General features: G+C 46.5%; 1 protein-coding gene across 3 annotated transcripts in view; it reads left to right on the forward strand.

The window, feature by feature from the left end:
• The window catches only part of spats2l (spermatogenesis associated serine rich 2 like), a 170,574-nt gene that overhangs the window by 69,848 nt on the left and 74,212 nt on the right, over nucleotides 1-26,514 (forward strand). For 2 of the 3 annotated variants that reach the window (XM_033023537.1, XM_033023536.1), the window contains exons 4-7: nucleotides 5,195-5,244; nucleotides 5,343-5,598; nucleotides 7,388-7,576; nucleotides 19,545-19,683. In XM_033023537.1, the coding sequence (XP_032879428.1) occupies nucleotides 5,195-5,244; nucleotides 5,343-5,598; nucleotides 7,388-7,576; nucleotides 19,545-19,683 (634 nt within the window). The remainder of the gene's footprint in view (nucleotides 1-5,194; nucleotides 5,245-5,342; nucleotides 5,599-7,387; nucleotides 7,577-19,544; nucleotides 19,684-26,514) is intronic. The other variant, XM_033023538.1, reaches the window with a different exon arrangement.

Here is a 26,514-nt window from a genome sequence, read left to right on the forward strand (position 1 = left end):
TTTGTACGTTCTCCCTGTGAGCATATGGGATTTCTCCTGGTGCTCTGGTTTCATGCTACATACCAAAGATGTGTAGGAAGGAACTGCAGATGTTGGTTTAAACTGAAGATAGACACAAAATGATGGAGTAACTCAGCGGGACAGGCAGAATCTCCAGAGAAGGAATTGTGACGTTTCGGGTCGAGACTTCTTCAAAGATGTACAAGTTTGTAGGTTAATTTGCTTCTGTAAATTGTCCCTAGTGTTCCTAGCATGTAGGTACAGCAGGCAGTGAAGAAAGCCAGTTCTCCGTTCTCCCGTCGCCGGGTGGGAGTGGCTGAATCTGAACCCAGCAGCTGTAACTCCAACACCAGACGCCGCTGCCTCCCCCCGCCGCCGGGGCCCAAGCCATCTTCCGCCCACGCCACCCCCGCTGACCCTCGCTGGGCCCACGCCACCCCCGCTGGGCCCACGCCACCCCCGCTGGGCCCACGCCACCACCGCTGGGCCCACACCACCCCCGCTGGGTCCACGCCACCCCCGCTGGGTCCACGCCACCCCCGCTGGGCCCACGCCACCCCCGCTGACCCCCGCTGGGCCCAGGCCAACCCCGCTGGGCCACGTCACCTCCGCTGGGCCCATACCACCCCCGCTGACCCCCACTGTGCCCACACCACTCCCGTTGACCTCACGCCACCTTCATTGCCCCCCGCCCGCTGGGCCCGCGCCACCTTCATCTTCGCCCCCTGCCCAACCAGAAAGGGGGGGATGTGAGAGGGGGGAGGGGGAGAGAGAAAGGGGAAGGGAGGGGAGAGAGAGAGATGAGGAGGGGAGAGGGAAAGTGGGAATATCTTTAGTGAGATTGCAAAATTAAGTTAAGATTTAGAGCTATTATATATTCTCCTCCATATGAATAATATTAAACAATATCAAATAATATCAAACAATTGAAACTGCATTCTTTTCCTTGATAACAATACTGAAAAATATGAATTCCATAGTTTGTGACATAAATATACATTTTAATGGGATCATTATATACAGATGGAACATTTCCATTTCGAGAACGGGGGGGGGGGGGGGGGGGGGGGCAAGTATGCGTCAAGCCGATAGCCTAATCGTTAAAGAGTTAAAAGATAGCCTAATCGATAAAGAGCTGAGAAGAGGAATTAGAGCTGCCAAGGAAAGGTACTCTGAGAAGTTGAGGAGCAAGTTCTCAGCTAATGACTCTTCTTCAGTTTGGAAGGGCATGCAAGAAATCACCAGCTATAAGAGGAAAGCCCCCCGCTCTTTGGACAATCGTCAGCTGATGAACGACCTGAATGAGTTTTACTGCAGGTTTGAAAATCAGAAATGTAACCCTGGTACCCCTTCCCCAACAAACACAGCCAGGCCCCAGTCTGCAAAGAATGGACCCTGCACCCTCTCCTTCCCATTGACTACTTCACACCTACTCAAGGCAAGACTCCAGTATGAAAAGAGTGGACCCTTTCCCACCCCAACCAACATTTCACACCCACCCACAGCCTGACCTCAGTCTGCAAAGACGGGGCCCAGATAGAAACACCCATCCCACCCTAATCACCACTTCACACCCAATTACTCATTTTTAACCAGTCCCTGCAAAGATGTACTGTCCCTGCCTGCTTCAAAGTCTCCACTATTGTCCCTGTACCCAAAAAGGTAAGGATTACTGGTCCTAAAGACTACAGGCTTGTTGCATTGACCTCTGTAGTCATGAAGACCGTTGAAAGGCTTGTGCTGGCCAAGCTGAAAAATATCACAATCCCTCTGCTGGACCCTCTGCATTTTGCATATTGGGCCAATAGATCTGTGGATGACGCAGTCAATCTGGGCCTGCACTTCATCCTCCAGCACCTAGACCGCCAGGGGACCTATGCGAGGATTTTGTTTGTTGATTTTAGCTCTGCATTCAACACCATTGTGCCAGAGCTACTATGCTCCAAACTTTCTGGGTTGACTGTGCCTGAACCCCTCTGTCGGTGGATCACCAGCTTTCTGACAGACAGGAAGCAGGATGTGAGGTGGGAAAGCTTATCTCGGACCCGCAAACGCTCAGCATAGGAGCACCGCAAGATGCGTACTCTGCCCTCTCCTCTACTCTCGCCACACCAATGACTGCACCTCCACAGACACCTCTTGTCAAGCTTCTCAAGTTTGCGGATGACACAACCCTGATTGGACTGATCCAGGATGGGGATCTCTGTACTCTTTTCAGTTTGACATCTTTCCTATAACATGGTGCCCAGAACTGAACACAATATTCTAAATGCGGTCTCACCAACGTCTTATACAACTGCTACATGACCTCCCAACTTCTATACTCAATACTCTGACTGAAGAAGGCCAAAGTGCCAAAATACGTTTTCAGCACCTGATATACCTGCGACACAACCTTCAAGGAACCATGCAACTATCAACCATTCCTCTGCCCACCTGGCTAATTGATCCAGATCCTGCTGCAATCTTTCACAACCATCTTCACTATCTGCAAAACCACTCACTTCTGTATCATCAGCAAACTTGCTAATCTTGCCCTGTTCTGTGACGTCTCACAGAGTGCTAGAGTAACTCAGCGGGTCAGGCTAAGTATAGAAGTTGGGAGGTCATGTTGCAGTTGCATAAGAAGTTGGTGAGGCCGCATTCAGAGTATTGTATTCAGTTCTGGGCACCATGTTATAGGAAATATGTCATCAAACTGGAAAGGGTACAGTGAAGATTTACGAGGATGTTGCCAGGACTAGAGGGCCAGAGATATAGAGAGAGGTTGAATAGGCTGGGACTCTATTTCATGGAGCACAGGAGGATGAGGGATGATCTAATAGAGGTGTATAAAATCATGATTTGAATAGATATGGTTGAGTCTTTTGCCCAGAGTAAGTGAATCGAGGAGCAGAGGACATAAGTTTAAGGTGAAGGGCAAAAGATTTAATAGGAATCTGTGGGTATGTTTTTCACACAAAGGGTGGTAGGTGTATGGAACAAGCTGCCAGAGGAGGTAGTCAGGGACTATCGCAATATTTAAGAAACAGTTAGACAGGTACATGGATAGGACAGGTTAAGAGGGATATGGATCAAACGTGGGCAGGTGGGACTAGTGCAGATGGGACATGCTGGGCCGAAGGGCCTGTTTCCACACTGTATCACTCTATGACTCTACCTATCTTTCCCTCTCAAACCCATTCTCCTGCCTTGTCCCCATTACTTCTGTAACCCGTATCAATCAAGAATCTATCAATCTCCTCCTGAAAAATGTCAATTGACTTGACCTCCACAGCTGTCTGTGGCAATGAATTCCACAGTTCACCACCCTCTGACTTAAGAAATTCCTGCTCATCTCCTTCCTAAAGGAATATCTTTTAATTCTGAGGCTGTGGCCACTGGTCCTAGACCCTCCCACTAGTGGAAACATCCTCTCCAAATCCACTCCATCCAGATTTTTACCAGGCTGGGACAGACGGCAACAGCTTCACACCGTGTCCCAAAGCTTGTGTCCTGTCCTGCATCACCCAAGGCAGCAGACTTGTTATAGGACAGGGCAAGCTCCGTAACAAAGTAGCTCACGATGGTTTGGGTAACATTCAGGAATGTCTATACATGTCATATCATGAATATTACTGAAGAACGGCCTTGACCCGAAATATAATCTATACCTTTTCTCCAGAGATGCTGCCTGACTCACTGAGTTACTCCAGCACTCTGTGACATGTCACCTATCCATGTTCTCCAGGGATGCTGCCTGACCCACTGAGTGACTGCAGCACTCTGTGAAATGTCGCCTATTCATATTCTCCGCAGATGCTGCCTGACCCACTGAGTTACTCCAGCACTTTGTGTCTATTTTCCCTTCACCCATCTGCCCAAGCCCACTCTCCCCCTCCTTTCCTATGTTCCTTTCCACCCATAAACCTCTCTCTGCCTTTACATTTCACACCTCTTTCAAATCTGCTCTACTTATCTACATGCATTTTTCTTCTTCACTTTTTAGTCATAGAGTGATGCAGTGCGGAAACAGGCCCTTCAGCCCAACTTGCCCACACCGATCAACATGTCCCATCTACACTAGCCCCACTCACACGCGTTTGGCCCATATCCATCTAAATCTGTCCTATCCATGTACGTGTCCAAATGTCTCTTAAACATTAGGATAGTCCCAGCCTTAACTACCTCCTCTGGCAGCTCGTTACATACACCCAGCACCCTTTGTGTGAAAAAGCTACCTCTCAGATTCCTGTTAATTTCTGAAATATTGGTCATAAATCTGGTGCAAAAATGCTCCAAAATAAGGCTCAGAATGCATCAGAGAGCATCTAAAACCCCTGAGCTTCCAGGGCCCTTAAGCGGGCCCTGGACCCTGGCATTGAGGGATTTCACGCTTCGCGCTCGTGATGTGCGCAGCGCGCACATTTTTTCACATTAAGTTTTTTGTAATCCTGTCATGCCACCCCCCTTTTTGAAAAGCTTCGCACGGGCCTGTGTCATATGTTAAAAGAATGGAGCGACTGGGCTTGTTTACAATGGAATTTAGAAGGATGAGAGGGTATCTTATTGAAACATATAAGATTATTTAGGGTTTGGACATGCTTGAGGCAGGAAACATGTTCCCGATGTTGGGGGAGTCCAGAACCAGGGGCCACAGTTTAAGAATAAGGGGTAAGCCATTTAGAACAGAGATGAGGAAACACTTTTTCACCCAGAGAGTTGTGAATCTGTGGAATTCTCTGCCTCAGAAGGCAATGGAGGCCAATTCTCTGGATGCTTTCAAGAAAGTTAGATAGGGCTCTTAAAGATAGCGGGGTCAAGGGATATGAGGAGAAGGCAGGAACGGGGTACTGATTGTGAATGATCAGCCATGATCACAGTGAATGGCGGTGCTGGCTCGAAGAAACAAATGGCCTACTCGTGCACCTATTGTCTATTGTCTATTATACTGGTGATTGTTGGTTGGTGCGGACTCGATGGGCTGAAGGGCCTGTTCAAGTGCGATGAAGTGGTCTTGAACATGTTCCAGTCTAAAGACTCAAGGCCATCGTTATTTAGACCCTCAGCCTCCAAGACTGAGGGTTACATTGGTACCTTATGCTTCAATATCTGTGTGTAAGCTGGCAGGAACAGCACCTGTACTGGTATAGGAAGTTATAACTAGATATCGTAAGGCTGAAGTTCCCTTTTGTTTCTTTCTGTTTTTGGTCAGGCAGTGCACTGGAGGTATTGAAAGAATGGAACGTTCCAAGTAAAAAGAAGGTAAGACTGGGAATCCTTATTTTTTAATACATGTTTTTTAAATTGCATAATTTGGTACAACAATGGGGGAAAAAAAAACAAATGATTATTTTACCCAGCACAATAAGAAAAGGAAAAGGAAACCAAAACAGGTAAATAGCCAAGTGAAGGATGAGAAGGAGAGGCCCCAAAGACTGGGGGAGAACGCAGATCTCCCCCTATCGAAAGATGGACTGAATGGGTATCACGGCAACAGCTGTGCAAACGATGATTCCTCAGTGGACTCCCTCAGCGAGAAGATGGAAACTCTCCCCAGCAACGAGAAGGCAGCAACAAGCGCAGAGTTACATGTGTTGATGACTCAAGAGAAAACAGGTCAGCTCCTGACATTTACTCCCTCCATTACACCTAACATGGTCAAAATAAAAATAGAAATAGAAATGGACAAAACAGAAGAAAAGGTCGTTCATTTAGATGAGGGGGAATTTCTTTAGTTAGAGGGTGGATGTGAAGAGGATGTTTCCACTATTGGGAGAGTCTAGGATACAGAGGTCACAGCTTCAGAATTAAAGGATGTTGATTTAGGAAAGAGATGAGGAGGAATTTCTTGAGTCAGAGGGGGGTGAATCTGTGGAATTCTTTGCCACAGAAGGCTGTGGAGGCCAAGTCAATGGATATATTTAAGGCAGAGATAGAGATTCGCGATTAGTACGGGTGTCAGAGGTTATGGGGAGGAGCAGAATGGGGTTAGGTGGGAGAGATAGATCAGCCATGATTGAATGGCGGAGTAGACTTGATGGGCCAAATGGCCTAATTCAGCTCCTAGCACATATGAAGAATTTATGAAAATGTAAGATAACATTCTGAATAAAAGACTTGCCAACATTTCAGGCAGGAGTGTCCCAATCAAAAGACATTCGGACAAGTACATAGATAGGGAAGGCCGAGAGGGATATGAGCCAAATGCTAGCAGATGGGATGAGCATAGGTGTGGCATCTTGGTCGACATGGTCAAGTTGGGCAATGCTTCTGAGCTGTATGCCTCTCTGATATTATGAATGTTGGTCTATTTCCTTACTGTTTACATATTATTCTGAACGGAAAACTGGGATGAATTTAGCTGTGCAGCAGAATAGTGTGGGATCGTTTTACTCGTACCTTTTTCAATTCCGTCCAGGTCAATTTACTGTTCCATTCACTCACAATACAGCTTTCCAAAAGTATTCACACTCACTTCACAGCATTGCTTGTGTTCTCTAGCTTCTCCATGGCACCAATCACAGATTTGATTGACTCTTCTCTCTAGTTATAAAGTGGGTGATAATTGCCCAGTTCATTAACCACATCTACATGCCCTCAACTCTGAATGCTCTGCTTCTGAGCTTTACCTCTGAAGCTTTGAAACAGGGCTGTGTGCAAAAGCTAAATGGGATGTGTAATTATAAAAATAAACTATTTATTCACAATTGATGCATTGAGTGGAGAAATAATAAGGACATAATGTCATGTGAGCATAATTACACCATTCAGTCCATCAGGTCTACTCTGCCATTCATTCATGGCTGATCTATCTCTCCCTCCTAACCTCATTCTCCTGCCTTCTCCCCATAATCCCTGCCACCCTACTAATCAAGAATCTGCCTTAAAAATATCAACTGATTTGGCCTCTTCAGCTTTCTGTGGCAGAATTCGACAGATTCACCACCCTCTGACTAAAGACATTCTTCCTCATCTCCTTCCTAAAGGAACATCCTTTAATTCTGAGGCTATGACCTCTAGTCCTAGACTCTCCCACAAGTCCTAGACACTTCCACATCTCCCATAACGTGGAAGCAGAGTGCTGGCAGGTGGAGTTGTCAAATATAAGACTAATATCATTAAAGTGGGATACTGCAAAATGGCTGGGGCACTTATTTTTACCAGACCACAGGCCCAGTGTGTCAGTGTACATGCCAGAGTTGTACTGTAAGGGATTTGGAACTTTGTAAACAAGGATTAAAGTATTGTTATTACTATAAATATTCATGTAGAATACATATGCATAAATTGCCAATGTTTGGGTGCATAATGTACACGGATGCTAATATCTAGAGCTGAAAACATGTGAATCTACCCTGGTTTTGGGAATCAGTATTGATGTTGTTAACTTTCAACCCTCGTTCAGTTGTCCTCACTCAGAAAAAGGAGAAAGTGCCATTGCAGCCAATACCTCAGCCAGTGCAGGATGCACAAAGAAGTCAGCCCAACAGACCCGCAGTGAACAAGGCAAAGCCAAAAGCATTGGCTGGCTCCCATCCCACTGTTCCTGGGTCTTCATCACTGCCAGGAGACCTGGGGTCAAATAAGAAAAGAGGTAAGCGAGTAAAATCTTTCTAACCAGAAACACTGTGAACAGCTTTAAAATGCCAATTGCAAGCCCAAACCAACCCCCATTCCACCCACCATCACCTCCTCTTTTAACACTGAGAAACATATTTGCCATCAGTTTACAACATACAGAGGTTAAAACGTCATCATCAGTTAATGAAAACTCTTTTCGTGCCAATACTGAAACTTATTGGATTTACTTAAGGGCCTGTCCCAACAGCATGCGATTACATGCATCTAGCGTGACCAAACGTGGTGGCTTGAGGCCTACGGCCTCGCGGGGCCGGTCCCACTTCCAACCACGGAGCTGTATGGAGTTGTGCGGGGCTGGTCCCGACATCATATGTTTGAGCAGTTAGGGAATAAATTAAAAAGCAGAACCTCGAGGGTACTGATCTCCGGATTGCTACCTGAGCCACGGGCCAAATCGGCGAGGGTACGTAAAATTAGAAAGCTAAATGCGTGGCTCAAAGACTGGTGTGGGAATAATGGGTTTGGTTTCTTGGGCCACTGGCACCAGTACTGGGACAGGGGGGATCTGTTCTGTAAGGACGGACTTCACCTGAACGGTGCTGGGACTGGGGTCCTGGCAAATCATATAACTAGGGCAGTAGAGAGGTCTTTAAACTAAGTAGCGGGGGGGAGGTATCAAGGGGGGTAATAACGGCAGGGGTAGAGGAAATAGAGCAGGGTATCAAGAGCATGGATAGTTATATGGATGGGAAAGGAATGGAGGGTTATGGTCTGAGCGCAGGTATATGGGACTAGGGGAGACTATGTGTTCGGCACGGACTAGAGGGGTCGAGATGGCCTGTTTCCGTGCTGTAATTGTTATATGGTTATCAGTGGGGAAGCGGAAAGTCAAAATGTGACAGGAGACAGAATGTGTGAAGATAAAGCTCTAGATGTAAAAGGGGCAAAAACGGAAAGGAAGGGTAGTAAAAATCATCTGAAAGTGCTTTATCTAAATGCACGGAGTATTCGTAATAAGATAAATGAATTAACGGTGCAATTAAGTATATATAGTTATGATATCGTGGCCATTACGGAGACATGGCTGCAAGGGGATCAGGACTGGGAGTTAAATATAGAGGGGTACTCGACAATTAGGAAAGATAGACAGGAAAGAAAGGGAGGAGGGGTGGCCCTTTTAATAAGGGAGGGAATAACGGCAATAGAGAGGAAGGATATTGCGTTGAAGGATCAGGATAGTGAAACAGCTTGGGTACAGATAGAGAATAATAAGGGGAAAAAAAACACTAGTGGGTGTAATTTATAGACCTCCAAATAGCTGTGACGCTGTTAGTCAGAACATAAATCTGCAAATAGTTGACGCATGTAAAAAGGGAACTGCTGTAATCATGGGGGACTTCAATTTTCATATTAATTGGGCAAACCAAACTGGGCAGGGTAGACTAGAGGAAGAGTTTATAGAATGTATTAGAGACGGGTTCCTAGAACAGTATGTCACAGAACCGACAAGGGGGGAGGCAATCTTGGATCTGGTCCTGTGTAATGAAGCAGGATTAATTAAAAATGTCATAGTTAGGGACTCGTTGGGAACAAGTGACCACAATATGGTCGAATTCCATATTCAAATAGAAGGGGAGCAGGTTGAAACTCAGGCTAGGGTGCTTAGTCTAAATAAGGGGGATTATGAAGGTATGAGGACTGAGCTGATCAAAGTTGACTGGGATAGCAGACTCAAGAATAAGACGGTACATGAGCAGTGGTGTACGTTTAAGGGTATACTGTATAACTTTCAAGAAAAATTTATTCCTATGAAGAAAAAAAGGGGTAAGGGTAAGAACAGTCAGCCATGGCTCAGTAACACTATAAAGGATAGTATTCGGCTGAAGGCAAGGGCATATAAGGTAGCCAGAGATAGTGGGAGGGTAGAGGATTGGGAAGCATTTAAAGGTCAGCAAAAAATAACTAAGAGATTAATTAAGACGGGGAAAATAGACTATGAAAGGAATTTAGCGAACAACATAAAAACTAATAGTAAGAGTTTTTATAGCTATATAAAAAGAAAAAGGGTGGCTAAGGTGAACGTTGGTCCATTGGAGGGTGAGACTGGAGAGTTGTTGGTGGGGAACATGGAAATGGCAAAGGCATTAAACGAGTATTTTGTATCAGTCTTCACCATAGAAGACACAAAAAATATTCCAACGCTGGATAAACAGGGGGCGGTAGGAATGGAGGAGCTAAATACTATTAAGATCACCAAGGAGGTGGTATTAGGGAAATTAATGAGACTGAAGGAGGATAAATCCCCTGGGCCTGATGGATTACATCCAAGGGTCTTGAGGGAGATAGCGGTGGGGATTGTGGATGCATTGGTGATAATTTTCCAAAACTCCCTGGAGGCAGGAACGGTCCCAGTGGATTGGAAAATGGCCAATGTAACACCTATATTTAAAAAAGGAAGTAAACAGAAGGCGGGTAACTATAGACCGGTTAGTCTAACATCGGTGGTGGGTAAAATGTTAGAGACAATTATTAAAGAAACACTAACGGGGCACTTGGATAAACATGACTTCATCGGACAGAACCAGCATGGTTTTGTGAAGGGGAAGTCCTGTTTAACGAATCTGCTCGAATTCTTTGAGGAAGTAACAACCCGGGTGGATAAAGGGGAACCGGTGGATGTGGTATACTTGGACTTCCAAAAGGCTTTTGACAAGGTGCCACATAAGAGACTATTGCTAAAAATAAAAAATTATGGGATTGGGGGTAATATATTAGCATGGGTAGAGGATTGGCTAACAAATAGGAAGCAGAGAGTGGGGATAAATGGTTCATACTCGGGATGGCAACCGGTAACTAGCGGGGTTCCGCAAGGGTCGGTGCTGGGACCCCAGTTGTTCACAATTTATATAAATGATTTGGAGGAGGGAACCAAGTGTAATATATCAAAATTTGCGGACGATACAAAAATGGGAGGAAAAGTAGGGGATGAGGAGGATAGGAAGAGTCTGCAAAAGGATATAGATAAGCTAGGTGAGTGGGCAACAACTTGGCAGATGAAATTTAATACTAATAAATGTGAAGTCATTCACTTTGGGAAAAAAAATGATAGGGCAAGTTATTTTCTAAATGAGGAGGAGCTGCGTTGTAATGCAACGCAAAGGGATCTAGGGGTATTAGTACATGAATCACTAAAAGTTAGTATGCAGGTGCAGCAAGCAATCAGGAAGGCCAATGGAGTTTTGGCCTTTATTGCTAGGGGGATTGAGTATAAAAACACGGAGGTCTTGCTGCAGCTGTACACAGTATTAGTGAGACCACATTTGGAATACTGTGTACAGTTCTGGGGTCCATACTTAAGAAAGGATGTACTAGCCCTGGAGGCAGTGCAGCGAAGGTTTACAAGATTAATTCCTGCAATGAGGGGATTGACATATGAGGAAAGGTTAAGTGGGCTGGAACTCTACTCTTTGGAGTTTAGAAGAATGAGAGGCGATCTCATTGAAACATATAAGATCGTGAGGGGCCTTGATCGGGTGGATGCACCGAGGATGTTCCCAATGATCGGGGAAACTAGAACTAGGGGACATAGTTGCAGAATAAGGGGGGGCTCTTTTAAAACTGAGATGAGGAAGAACTTCTTCACCCAGAGGGTGGTTAATTTATGGAATTCACTGCCCCAGGGAGCAGTGGAAGCAGAAACTTTAAATATATTTAAGACTAAAATAGATGGTTTTTTAGCTGCCAAGGGGATAAGGGGCTACGGGGAGAGGGCAGGGATATGGACCTAGGTATGGTTAGTATAGTAAGACCTGAGTGATCTCCTGGACAAGTGTCGATCGCCTGGATTGGGGTCGGAGAGGAATTTCCCGGATTTTTTTCCCGAATTGGACCTGGGTTTTTATCCGGTTTTTTGCCTCCCCCAGGAGATCACGAGGTTCTTGGGGTGGAGAGGGGTGATAGCGGTATAAAGGGGAGGGTAGTGTCTTGTGTTCTGTGTCTTGTGTCTACTGTTTGTGGGTAAGTGTGTCTGTTTAGTGTTCAGCCATGAGCGAATGGCGGTGCGGGCTCGACGGACCTGGTGGTCTACTCTCGCACCTACTTTCTATGTTTCTATGTTTCTATCATACTCACCAATCAGCTGGGCAGGTGGCGGGCCGACTGAATTTGGACGTCGCACGGCGTTGGGCGGTTACGTCATCACGCAACGGCATGCCGGGCAGTGACGTCATCGTGCAACACCACCCACTAGGCGTACGCCGTCAAGACGCTGCATACGGCGTCGAGACGGTGTGTGTGCCCGTCGAGGCGCTGCGTACGGCCTCAACGCGGCTGCGGGCCAACGCGGAATTTTTGGACAGTGTCAGTTTTTCGATGTCGGGACCAGCTCCGCACAACTCCATACGCCTCCAGTGGGACCAGCCCCGCGAGGCCGTATGGCTCAAACGACCACGTTAGGTCGCGCTAGCCGCATACAGTCGCATGCTGGTGGGACAGGCCCTTTAGGGAGTCACTTTTGCACTACCTGATGTAGTTATGTATGGTATAATTTGCCTGAATAGCATGCGATATCTCGGCACATGTAAAAATGATAATCCCTCCAATAACAACAGATCACTTCTTTCCACTTGCTTCCATTTCAGCTAAACAGCTGTTTCCATGTTTTATTCTCTATCAATTTCTACCTAATTGAAATCCAGAGCCCTCATGTGATAAAATACATCTTGTTGTGTACATATCTTTATCCCATACAGATTGACATATTTTCGAATATTCTCTCTTTTCAAAATCGCAATTTTGCAGAGAGCTGTGAATGTAGCTCAGTTCGTCACACAAACCAGCCTCCCAACCCAACAGCTCCACATACACTTCACACTGCCTCGAGAAAACTGTCAACATAATCAAGGATCAATCAGATCCTGCTCATTCCCTTGTCTTCCCTCTTCCGTCAGGCAGAAGGTACAAAAACTTACCACTGATTCAAGAACAGCTTCTTCCCTCTCTTATTAAACTATTGACTCTCAAATGCCAGGGATGAATTCCCAATCTTCCAATCTTCCCCATTGCAGACATTGCACTTGTTCCATCTGCACTTTCTTCTGCACTTTTTAACACTATATGCTGAACTCTTTTTATTTTCACTTTTGCAGTACCTGGTGTACTTATGTAAGGTATGACTTGCCCGAAGAGCATGCAGAACAATGTTTTTCACTGTAACGTATGAAAATGATAACCCTCATCAATATCAACAGATCACTTATTTCCTTATTGAATGCGGAGAGCAGCTGTCCATGTTGCTTTTGGTTGTTCCAACACTACATCGAGCACATGGATCTCAGAAACCAAAAGTCCTGTTTACACATTGTGCATATCTGTCACGTTGCCAGCTGCAGGAATTTCAGGACAGAATGAATAGGTGACGTTAGTGCTGAGATCCTTCTTCAGACTGAGCCTCAATCCGAAGAAGAATATCGACCCGAAACTTCACCCTTTCCTTCTCTCCAGAGATGCTGCCCGACTCACAGACCTACCCCAGCATTTTGTGTCTATATTCGTTCAAAATTACTTTACCCTGAGGAGATCATCACTTATATGAGGAACACCTATGGGTGGCACTGTGGCACAGCGGAAGAATTGCTGCTTCACAGCACCAGAGACCTGGGTTCAATCCTGACTATGGGTGCTGTCTGTATGGAGTTTGGTCCTTCTCCCTGTGACCATGTGAGTTTTCTCCTGGTGCTCCAGTTTCCTCCCACATTCCAAACACGTACAGGTTTGTAGGTTAATTGGCTTTGGTAAAATTGTAAAATTGTCCCTAGTGTGTGTAGGATAGTGTTAGTGTATGGGGTGAATGCTGGTCGGCGCAGACTCGGTGGGCCGAGGGGCCTGTTTCCACTCTGAATCTCCAAACTAAACTAAACGAAACTTGTTGAACTCACCTATAATGTAATCAAATGCCACATAATGAGTGTAAGGAATGCCTCCATCCTGAGTTGCAAGCAGGAGGGAACTAATGAGGAGCATAAACCCTATCATGGGATGGTCGGGTCAAATGACCAGTTTCAGCGCAGTTCATTCTGCATAAAATAGTTGCACGGTGCAGAAAAGGAAAAAAAATTGAGCTGACAAGTGGAATAAAAGTTGAGTTTGTGGGAAATACTGGTGTTGTCCCATCTATGAGGCCTGGTCTGTCCCTATCACTGACTGCAGGAAAGTGAACCGAATGACCTGGATGCAGCTTGTGCTGTAAAACTTTGTTGACTACTTCCAGTGGGCTCTTTGAGCAAAGCTACTCAGAAGGCCCGCAAAGAAATAGTTGTTGCTAAATAATGCCAAAACCCGGAGAACAGCTGCAATTTATTGAGCCAAGAATTTTATAAAACACTGAGGGGAAAACAAAACTAAGAGATTAGCTGCTAACTTTCTATCTCAGCGTGCAGCCAAGATAACATACTTGTGAGCCATTTACAAGTTTTATTCCTGTTCTTGTCCTGACAAATGTCTAAGCTGACAAGTTGGACATCTATTCAGAGAGAGACACAACCTGTACAGATCTGACGAGTCATTCACATCATCTTGACCTGGCAAGTACATGGAGGATCATAAACCTGCAATAGACACAATAAGCTGGAGTCACTCAACGGGTCAGACAGCATCTCTGGGAAAAAGGAACAGGTGACGCTTTGGGTCGAGACCTTTCTTCAGACTGAGAGTCAGGACAAAAGCAAAAGAGAGATATGGACGGTGATGTTGAGGTACCGTATAGAACAAATGCATGAGATGTGCAAAAAAGAACAAGGTATGCAAAAAAGTAAGGATGATAAAGGCCATTGTTAGCTGTGTGTTAGGTGAGAACGTGTTATAGACAATGAGACCCAACAAGGTGGCTTTGAAGCTGGTACGACTTGGGTGGGGGAGGGATGGAGACAGAGGGAATGCAGGGGTTACTTGAAGTCAGAGAAGTCAATATTCATCCACTGGGCTGTAAGCTGCCCAAGCAAAATATGCGATGCTGTTCCTCCGATTTGTGTTTGGCCTCTCTCTGACAATGGAGGAGACCGAGGACAGAAAGGTCAGTGTGGGAATGGGGAGATCAGATAGGTCCAGGCGGACTGAGTGAAGGTGATCAACGAAACGATCGCCCAGTCTGCGTTTGGTCTCGCCGATATACGAGTCCACATCTTGAACAATGGATACAGTTGATAAGGTTGGAGGAGGTGCAAGAGAACCTCTACCCAACATGAAAGGACTGTCAGGGGGTCCCTTGACAGAGTCAAAGGAGGAGGTATAGCGACAGGTGTTGCATCTTCTGCCATACCTGGGGAGGGGGTGGTTTAGATGGGAACGGATGTGTTAACCAGGTAGTTGCGGAGGGAATGGTCTCTGTGGAAAGCACAAAGGGGTGGGTAGGGGAAGATGTGGCGAGTGGTGGGATCCCATTGGAGGTGGCGAAAATGTCAGAAGATTATGTGTTGTATGCGACGGCTGATGGGGTGAAAGGTGAGGACTAGGGGGACTCTGTCTCTGTTGTGACTAGAGGGAGGGGAGCAAGAGCGGAGCTGCGGGGTACCGAGGAGACACACGTGTGGGTCTCATCAAGGATGGAAGAGGGCAACCCCATTCCCTAAAAAATGAGGGCATCTCGGATGCCCAGGTGTGGAACACCTCATCTTGGGCGCAGATAGGCATAGACAGAGGAATTGGGAATAGGGGATAGAGTCTTTGCAGGAAGCAGGGTGGGAAGAAGTGTAGACTAGATGGCTGTGGTAGTCAGTCACCTATACATAACTAAACCTCGGATCTTGTTATCTTCCGGTTTGCGCGGCCTTTCTATTTGCGCAAAAATGGTATGAGATAGCTCTACGATTGTTTGCCAGCGTACTCACCCTTCTCCTCTGCTGCGAGTGCAACGAGTTTTGTTCCGATCGAGGGTCTAATGTAAAAGTTAGCGAGGTTTAAAAATCGCGTGTGCGCAGATCGATCTCCTCTCCTGCCATGTGGATTGGTCTTTTCTCCTGTCACTCCGCTGGAACGGTCCGCCCCTTCCTGCACCATTGCATCTTTACTGGAGCTGAGGGACACCCTGGATGGCCGGTGGAGGGCTCCAACCAGACACAATTTTCAGAGGGACCGGAAACGGCCTGGCCCTACCCAACCCAGACCAGCCCAGCCCAGCCCAGCCCAGCCCAGCGCAACCCAGCCCAGCCCAATCCAACCCAGCCCATTCCCAGCCCAGCCCAACCAAGCCCAACCCATCCAAGCTCAGCCTGGCCCAATCCCACCCAGCCTAGCCCAGCCAAACCCAGCCCAGCCCAACCCAGCCCAGCCCGGCCCAATCCAAACCAGCCCAGACTGGCCCAATCCAACCCATACCGGCCCATCCCAGCCCAGCCCTGCCCAACCCAGCCAAACCCAGCCCAGCCCGGCCCAACCCGGTCCAATCCAGCCCAGACCGGCCCAGCCCAGCCCAGCCCAACCCAGCCCAGCCCAGCCCAGCACTGTGCAGAGTCAGAGATGTCGCCGATGTCACCAGACGGAAAACATAGAAACATAGAAAATAGGTGCAGGAGTAGGCCATTCGGCCCTTCGAGCCTGCACCGCCATTCAATATGATCATGGCTGATCATCCAACTCAGCATCCTGTACCTGCCTTCTCTCCATACCCCCTGATCCCTTTAGCCACAAGGGCCACATCTAACTCCCTCTTAAATATAGCCAATGAACTGGCCTCAACTACCTTCTGTGGCAGAGAATTACAGAGATTCACCACTCTCTGTGTGAAAAATGTTTTTCTCATCTCGGTCCTAAAGGATTTCCCCCTTATCCTTAAACTATGACCCCTTGTTCTGGACTTCCCCAACATCGGGAACAATCTTCCTGCATCTAGCCTGTCCAACCCCTTAAGAATTGTACCTTTCTATAAGATCCTCCCTCAATCTTCTAAATTCTAGCGAGTACAAGCCGAGTCTATCAAGTCTTTCTTCATATGAAAGTCCTGACATCCCAGGAATCAGTCTGGTGAACCTTCTCTGTACTCCCTCTATGGCAAGAATGTCTTTCCTCAGATTAGGAGACCATAACTGTACGCAATACTCCAGGTGTGGTCTCACCAAGACCCTGTACAACTGCAGTAGAACCTCCCTGCTCCTATACTCAAATCATTTTGCTATGAATGCTAACATACCATTCACTTTCTTCACTGCCTGCTGCACCTGCATGCCTACTTTCAATGACTGGTGTACCATGACACCCAGGTCTCGTTGCATACCCCCTTTTCCTAATCGGCCACCATTCAGATAAAAGTCTACTTTCCTGTTTTTGCCACCAAAGTGGATAACCTCACATTTATCCACATTATACTGCATCTGCCATGCATTTGCCCACTCACCCAGCCTATCCAAGTCACCTTGCAGCCTCCTAGCATCCTCCTCACAGCTAACACTGCCCCCCAGCTTCGTGTCATCCGCAAACTTGGAGATGTTGCATTCAATTCCCTCGTCCAAATCATTAATATATATTGTAAATAGCTGGGGTCCCAGCACTGAGCCTTGCGGTACCCCACTAGTCACTGCCTGCCATTGTGAAAAGGACCCGTTTACTCCTACTCTTTGCTTCCTGTCTGCCAGCCAGTTCTCTATCCACATCAATACTGAACCCCCAATACCGTGCGCTTTAAGTTTGTATACTAATCTCTTATGTGGGACCTTGTCAAAAGCCTTCTGAAAGTCCAGATATAACGCATCCACTGGTTCTCCCTTATCCACTCTACTAGTTACATCCTCGAAAAATTCTATAAGATTCGTCAGACATGATTTACCTTTCATAAATCCATGCTGACTTTGTCCAATGATTTCACCACTTTCCAAATGTGCTGCTATCCCATCTTTAATAACTGACTCTAGCAGTTTCCCCACACCAATGTTAGACTAACTGGACTAAACGGTGACTCTGATCCTGGCCGAGGAGAACGTCCAGTTACCAGCGCCCGCTGAGAGTCCTCAGTGAACCGTCAGCTACAGCCCCTTCATCTCTGGTCCCCTCGCTGGCTCCTGCCCTCCTTCCCCGTGATACCCTCCACTGCCCCGTCTTTTCTCCAAATGCTCTCCCCCCCACCCCGCCCACACAGCCCTCCCCCACGCTCCCCCTTCTCTGGCCCAACAACGTCGCTGCTTCTCCCCCACACCCCTCCACCTACAACCCCCCCCCGCCCCACACAACTCCCCCTCCCCCACCCACACACCCCTCCCCCGCGCACACACCCCTCCCACCCACACCCCTCCACAACTCCCCTCCGCCCACAAACCCCCTCCCCCCACAACCCCCCCCCACCCGCCCGCACAACCTCCCCCACCCACACACCCCTCCCCGCACCCCACTCTTCAGCTCCACAACGCTCGCTATCCCCGCCCCCATTCCCCCGTCCCCACACCACTCGCCCCCCACTATCCCCCTTATCCCCACAACCCCCTGTCCACACACACCCCTCCCCCACACCCCCCTTCTCCCCCTCCCACATTCCTCCTCCTCCTCCTGCCCACATACACACCTCCCCTCCCACCTCACACCCCTGCCCTCCACACCCCCCTTCCCACCCCTCCTCCCCTCTCACACATGAAGAGGAGCGGGAGGGAGTGCCGGGGGATGAGGGGAAATGAGCCACATCTGCACAGTTAGGGGCTTTGGGTGAGTGGTGGAATATTGCATTGGGGAATGGGTTGCGTTGGGGGAACGGGTGAGTGGTGGAATATTGCGTTGGGGAATGGGTTGCGTTGGAGTCCAGGCCTCTCGTGTGACTGGGACCCAATGGATCCCACTTAGACTAGTCACTCATAAACCTGCAACAGACTTGCATGGCTTCATTTGTCCTTCATCTTTAAATTTGATGAACAAACAAACTGTTGCAGATCAATTAAAAAAATTAACATATTAACATTCTGAAAATGTATTCAAAAGAATTTATAAGAATAAGATGACTTTAATTTCACGGAGAGAAAGCTGGTTGCAAAGCAGAAATGTGCAGATGCCTGCTGTTTTAAGATGATGGAGCTGGTCCATTAAGTTGCTAGGATAGAGTAATGTGCTCGTTATCCCCTGGAATGTAAGTTCGTTTTTCTTTGCAAGGCAACAAACTACTCTTACAAATTCTGTAATGCAATTTCAGCTTAATTGCCCGAGGGAAAAGTGTTTTTGCATTGCTATCCAGTTTCTGAGATAACTGCTTTTTAATTGTCCTGTTTTATGACATTAATTGAACTAAAGAGATGGCTTGTTACTGATTAGTAAATGCCCAACTAGTCAAGCATAGGATATGAATAGTCACATGGCTCAGTTAACAAAAACATATGGGAAGCTCCAGGCTGGATTTACATTAAAGTAATTTCCCAAGTTATAAGCAGTATATTATGTTCATTGTGGAATCTTGAGATTTGGGTTATCAGTGCTGTGTGGTGGATATATGTCATGGTTTATGTAAGATGAAGTAGGGTGGTTTAAAGCCCAATGTAACCAGCTTTGGAAATACAAAGTATATAACAAGGCATTAATTTTGATCTTCAACTTTCACTTCAGGAAGAATCGTCCAGAGGCGAAAAGTTCTTTATCCTTTGCCCTCCAGAAGTGGTACCTGACCCGCTGAATTCCTCCAGCAGTTTGACTTTTGCTTAACGTCAGGAGGCCCACCAGTGAGAATTCAAACAAATCCATTTGCAAAGAGTGGTGGAACATGGGAAAAAATATCACCCTTCTAAATATATTCCTGTGTTAGAATATTAGGCACTTGTTTGTAATATTTATACAATTGTGAAAATTATCTGGACCTTTGGTCAATGAAAATGGACTTTGTGGTAGTTGGAGGGCTTTCTTGGAAAGTCAACTACTCTGATAATGAAATGGTCACAATGGCTGGTATTGGATATAATGTTCTTTGCAATTACCCTGCAAACAAGGCAACTCATGATGATACCAGAAATTGTTTGTCTCTTAAGCAGGTACGAGCATTGAAAAATCCGTGAAGGACTTGCAACGATGCACAGTCTCATTGTCTAGATACCAACTCCTGATCAAAGAGGAAATGGATGTTTCAGTCAAGAAGATCAAAGCTACCTTTGCAGAGTTGCAGACTTGGTAAGTGATTCCTATTCGAATTTGCACCTGGGAAAAGATGTCATTAAAAAAAAAAACAAATGATGGTCAAGAATTTGCTTCATAAAAGATGTTCAGTACCAAATATGGAAACTTGGTGTTCATTTTTGTTGCTGTTTCCATTGTTGTTTCGGTTCCTAAATGACATTCCAGGAGTATATGATATGATAAGATATGATATGATATCACTTTATTTATCCCGCAGAGAAATTGGTGTGTCACCAGTCAAAAGATACCATTACGAATCATTGTAAGCGTCATGTGCAGTGCAATAATAAGGACATTTAAGTGACCAGTTATTGCACAGCACATGAAGTCCAGGATGAGGAATGTGCAAAGATGGGGGAGGGAGGGGAGTCAGCCTACCACCACGACAGAAGGGGGAGGAGTTGTACAGTGTGATAGCCACAGGGGAAAAGGATCTCCTGTGGCATTCTGTGTTGCACCTTGGTGGAACTAGTCTGTTGCTGAAGGTGCTCCTGTTGTGGACCAGAATTTTAAACTTTTATTTGCAAATAAAAGCTGGATCAATCCACGTGGAGCTCTCTGAGCCACAAACAAAGGATCATCTCTTTCTATAGCATGATCAACTCTGCATGCCCCACCCTGTTACATTTCCATATCCAATCATTTGCCGACATTCCCTCATCATCAGCCAATCACTTGCTCCCACTTATCTCCTCCTTCCCAGTACATTTCCATATTTGCAACTGATGTTGTCACATGACTCCCCTTTTATGGCCTCTGCCAGCCATGTTCTTTTGACTTCTTTGTTCAGAGTTGTTTCATTTTAACAAATTGAAATCAAAGAAAAGTGAACTCCATTCCCAGAACCCACTTCTCAAAATATAAGAGATACAGTGGTCACTCAATTTATATAAACAAAACACATTGTTCCCATTAAACTCTGTACATCTCGGGGAAGAATGTTACCTCTTAAACTACAGATCTAAACACAGGGCTCTAATGTGTATAATCCTAACTAAAACACAACATATTTCACAGATGGTTTCACTACAAATTACATAGTTAGAATAACATTACCTATGTATTATAAACATTAAAATAATGAATTTGCTTTATCTTTACAAAGTCAACAAAGATTTTTAAGCTGATTCCAATCTCACACCCCCTATCTCCAAGCACACAGGGGTCGTATAAATGTCACACTTGATAAATGATCATTGCTTCTTGGCAAGCTCACACACCCTCCCCCTCTCTTGCTATCTCTGGGGGATGGAATTCCAAACTCATCTTTGGGCCTCTTTACGACTCCTCACTAATAGCATTACAGATCAAATGAAATGTCACAGCTGCAGACACCATTCACTTATCTCAGATCAAAACAAAGTTACTTTCTTAGATACATATATATAAAAATAAAAGATACAACCTGCACAAATGTATCATCTCTTATCTCAACATATGTGTAATTAAACATAGCAAAGTTAATACAGAATCCATTATTATTCCAGCCTTGTTGTCTTGGATGTATAAACAGTCATAAATCCCGAGCCATGTCATTACAACACTTCACAAGAATGTGACATCGAGAAAGAGCAAATGGTCTGTGGCCTCGAGAGGCCCACTGCCTAATCAGACTTTTTAAGATATAACTTCTTTTCAATATAAGATTATACAAGATACATTTAATATAAAACTAGACCAAGTGCAGACCCGTTGGGTCTGTTCCCCCAACGTGCGGTTGTGGGGGGAGAGGCGGCATGCAGCGTCACACACACTAACTTCCCCCCCCCCCCCCCCGCTCTCATGCTAATTACCCCCCTTGATATATTAATATTATTAATTGGCTCCTTTTACCTCATAACCACCCTATCTACTGACGCATAGCCCCCAACTTGCAGTCACATCTAGGGGGGGGGGGGGTGCGGGGGGTGCGGCGGTAGAGAGTGAGGGCAGAGAGAGAAGGGGCAGAGACAGAGAGAGAGACAGAGACACAGAGAGAGAGACAGAGACACAGAGAGAGGGGCAAGAGGGAGAGGGGGGTGGAGAGGAGGAGAAGAGGGAGGGAGGGTGGGTGAGGGGGGAAAGGTGGGGGAGGGGAGGAGAAAGAGAGGGTGAGAGTGAGGGGGAGAGAGAGGGGGTGCTGAGAGGGGGGTGAGGGGGAGAGGTGGGGAGCAGGGAGGGGGAGGGAGGGGGAGGGTGGAGGGAAGAAGGTAGGGGGTGTGGAGGGAAGGGGGTTTAGGGGAGGGAGGGAGGGTGGGGGAGGGGATGGAGGGGAGGACAGGAGAGGGAGAGAGAGGGGAGAGGGGGCGAGGAGAGAGTGGGGAGGAGAGAGGGGGGAGGGGGAGAGAGGTTGTGCTGAGAGGGGGTGAGGTGAGGGGAGGGGGAGAGGTGGGGAGCAGGGAGGGGGAGGGATGGTGGAGGGAAGGGGGTAGGGGTGTGTGGAAGGGAGGGGGGTTTAGGGGAGGGACGGTGGGGGAGGGGGAGAAAAAGAGGGGAGCGAGAGAGAGGGGGGGAGGGGGGGTGAGTAGAGGGGAGGGGGGGAGGAGAGGGGTGGAGAGGAGAGGGGGGATAGGAGAGGGGGAGAGGAGAGGGGGGAGAGGAGAGGGGGAGAGGAGAGGGGGGAGAGGAGAGGGGGGAGAGGAGAGGGGGGAGAGGAGAGGGCGGAGAGGAGGGGGGGGGTAAATGAGGGGGGAGACGAGAGGGGGGGAGAGGAGAGGGGGGAGAGGAGAGGGGGGAGACGAGAGGGGGTAGAGGAGAGGGGGGGAGAGGTGAGGGAGGGGGATAGGAGAGGGGGAGAGGAGGGGGGAGAGGGGAGGGGGGTAGAGGAGAGGGGGGAGAGGAGAGGGGGGTGAGAGGAGAGGGGGGAGAGCAGAGGGGGAGAGGAGAGGGGGACAGGGGGGGAAGAGGAGAGGGGGAGAGGAGAGGGGGTAAAGGAGAGGGGAGGAGAGGAGAGGGGGAGCGGAGAGGGGGCAGAGGAAAGGGGGAGAGGAGAGGGGGAAGAGGAGGATGGGGAGAGGAGAGGGGGAGAGGAGAGGGAGAGGAGAGGGGGGAGAGGAGATGCGGGGTGGAGAGGGGGGATAGGAGAGGGGAAAGAGGAGGGGGGGAGAGGAGGGGGGGAGAGGAGAGGGGGAGAGGAGAGAGGGGAGGAGAGGGGGGGAGAGGAGGGGGGGGGGGTGGGGAGAGAGGTGGGGAGAGAGGAGGGGAGAGAGAGAGAGAAAGGTAGAGAGACAGGGGGGAGAGAGAGAGAAAGAGAGAGGGATAGGGAGGTGGGGAGAGAGAGGAGGGGAGAGAGAGAGAGGGTACCTTTTTACTTCAACCCAAACCCCCCAAACAACCATTTGCAGGCAGTGCTTTTTTACTTCAAACTAACCATATTTTCATTTTCAAACCACATTAAGGGTACTCACAGATGTGTAGACATTTGTTCACTGTTATTCATAGCTCAGAGAGACATGACCACCATCTTGCAGAGAGTGAGTGAGGCACACCACTTCCTGGTTTTATAGTCCCTCCCCTCCCTCCAGCAAGGGCAGCAGAGAGAATGGTGATTTTTTTAAAAACATTAATATCTCTCTGATTTGTTATCGATGGGAAACATCCTCCGCACACGTAAGGTGAAGGGAGGCTCTGAGCGAGGTGGCCAAAAATGACGGCCGTAGGTGGCGGCGTTCTGTCGGAAATCGCAGCACAGTAGGCCAAAAGCGGTCAAGATCAGACTTTTAGTAATATAGATATATTATACTCCTCAAGTTGACCAGTGTGTCATGGAGAGGATGAGCAGTATTGGCCAAGACCCTCCACAGTTTGAGGAGCATCCTCCCTTCCAAGACCGTCTCCAGTAACTCCCCATGATGGAGCCAGCCTTCCTGATGAGCTTGTTGATTGTGTAGGTGTCTGCGGCCATAGCCCTGCTACCCCAGCACACGACAGCGAAGACAATGGCGTAGGCCACCACCGATTGATAAAACATCTGCAGCATCTTACTGCAGACATTGAAGGGGCGGAGCCTTCTCAGAATGTGCCCATTTGTAGGATGATTCACATCGGATGCCATTTTGGCCGGGTTGTTGGTGAGTGCATGGCCAACCACAACTATAAATGTAGAGCTGGCAGATGGAGACATCAGTCAGTGTGCAGTGATAACAACACCGGCACCACAACCATTAAACGGCCAGCATTCCAATTAACACATTCACTTAAGCACACAGTTAAACACACAAATAGCAGCATGGAGCACGTTTGAGAGAATCATCAGCTGCTTGTTTGCTAGTTGTTCCTTCTTGCTAATGCTATGTTTCTGCACTGTCTGAAGCTTTCTAGGGTTGGGGCAAATGATAGATGTCCACATGGCAGCCTTGACTTCAAGGGTTTTGCAGTTGTTTCCAGACATGGTGCACAAATAAATATTCTCAATGGACAACGAGCAAAGAACAGCAAAACCAAATGCTGCAATGAGAAAGAGCAACATTTAAGAGTCACACCCATTTGGATTTCCGTTCCTCAACACATACATGTTTATACCACAGCAAGGATAATCCTTCCTAGTTACAGTGCACCGCTCCTTTACAAGATACAACCTGGTTTTAACTGCTGCAAGTTAGTTCTTAGTGTTGTTGGTGGACACAATTGATGTTTCCTGTTGATATATTCAATATGGTTAACATCGTATTTACAATGTTAGGCAGCATGAAGCCGGGGGCTTACCTAGATCAGAAACAATGGGTCCAGAATATTTAGTATGGTGGTGGGGGGGGGGGGGGGGGGTGTGGAAAATTTTAGATAGGAAATATCACTGGACAATGAGCCATGATATGTGTTCCGATCAGAACAGAGCTGGTGTGTAGTCAAAGAAGAGGAAAAGAGCAGAACGTTTTGTGATTGTCTGATAACACCTTGCTTTTTTTTAAACCAAGAATATTTTTAATGTGTATCAAGTAGATTTTTTTTAGGATACAGAGTTTTTAAGTGCAGAATGACCAGGATTTGCCAAGTAATTTTTCCTACGATAAAGAAATAGCTTCATGAAAGAAGAGATAGCACATGATTTGATAATGCTGTAACCCCTAATAATTTGCAAGAGTTATGTTCTGAAAATGGATGGAATTACCGAAAATCACAAAAATTACAAAAGTCTCCAGTTGGCCCATTATCTTGAACGTACATTTTCTCTGTATCAGTACGTGTATAAGATATCTTTGCACATGTAATGTTAAAGAACAAATAATCATCAGTCAAAATAGGGTGATTAGTTTCCCAACGATATAAAGTGCTGGAGTAGCTCAGCATCTCTGGAAGACATGGATATGTTACATTTTTAGTAGGGACCCTTCTACCAAGCTGAATCGTCACCTAACCATGTCCTCTAGAGATGCTGCCTGACCCATGAATTTACTCCTTCACTTTACGTTTTCTTTGTAAACCAGCATCTGCAATTCCTTGTGTCTCCCAAGATAATCAACATTGATTCATCTGCTATTTCTGATAATTTACTTGTATTGCATTGGCCCTTCAAATTTCTGGGGCCGAGCTCGGGTCAGGTTTGACCTAAGTGGCTGGATACAGTTTGCATTTGGCCCCTCAGTTTTACACCAGCCATGTCTAGACACATGTCTAGCTCAGTCCATTCCTTTAAATGGAGTCAATGACCTTCATCAAAAAGGCAAGGTTCAGTGCTTGTTTTGATCATTTTTCTCGCTATCATTGCATATTTATGTTTTCATTAAAAGCAGTTTGATGCTTTCTAAATTCATTACTTTAATTTTTATCAAATAAATGTTAAATTTATATCCATGAAGGGTTTACTATGGATTCCAAAAGCAGGAAAAAGTAAGAGTTTGCTGTATTAATAACGTGAGCAGTTGTTGAAGGCAGCTGAAAGTGAAAAATAAGAATAATAGTCATCTTTTTGCATTTCGTTCATTCATTTGTTCCATATCTCTCTACATCACCGTCTATATCACTTGTTCACTTTCCCCTGACACTCAGTCTGAAGAAGGGTCTCCACCCGAAACGTCACCTATTCCTTTTGTCCAGACATGCTGCCTGACAGAGTGTGTCCAAGCTGTGTGACCAGCTTTTTGTGTCTATTTTAAGAATAGTAGCTTGTTGAATATGTAAGAAGGTGATGAAGCAAAGTGATGTTGTTCTGCTGCATTTATGTAAGTGAAGTACAAACAATAATCAAAAAGCTGCATAAATCATGAACAATGTGAAGCCCTGGAGCCCTGTTGCTACTCATGTGGCCGATTTGCTCTGTATTCAATCCAGTCCCTACTTCCCCTGACTCACTGAGAATCCAATATCAAGCCTCAATCTTGAATAACCATTGAGTTGGGAGGTCATGTTCAAGAGTCAAGGATGTTTTATTGTCATGTCCCAGATAATGACAGTCTTACTTGCTACAGCACAGCACAATATGTAACATAGTACACTGTCAACAATATGATAAACAAGAAAAAAAAGTTCAGTATGTACACTTACTCCCAAATACACACACATATATAAACACACTCAAAAAACAAACAATAATAGTGCAATAATAATAATAATAATAATAATAATAATAATAATAATAATAATAATAATAATAATAATAATAATAATAATAATAATAACAATAGTTAGTCTATTGAAATTCAGAGCTTATTTGAGGTTGTAGTGTTTAATAACCTGATGGCTGTAGGGAAGAAGCTGTTCCTGAACCTGGACGTTACAGTTTTCAGGCTCCTGTACCTTCTTCCCGATGGCAGGGGTGAAATGAGTGTGTGGCCAGGATGATGTGGGTCTCTGATGATGCCGGCTGCCTTTTTGAGGCAGCGATTCCTGTAAATCTCTTCGATGGTGGGG

Source organism: Amblyraja radiata, chromosome 7 (assembly GCF_010909765.2).
Source record: "Amblyraja radiata isolate CabotCenter1 chromosome 7, sAmbRad1.1.pri, whole genome shotgun sequence".
NCBI classification, from domain to species: Eukaryota; Metazoa; Chordata; class Chondrichthyes; order Rajiformes; family Rajidae; genus Amblyraja; species Amblyraja radiata.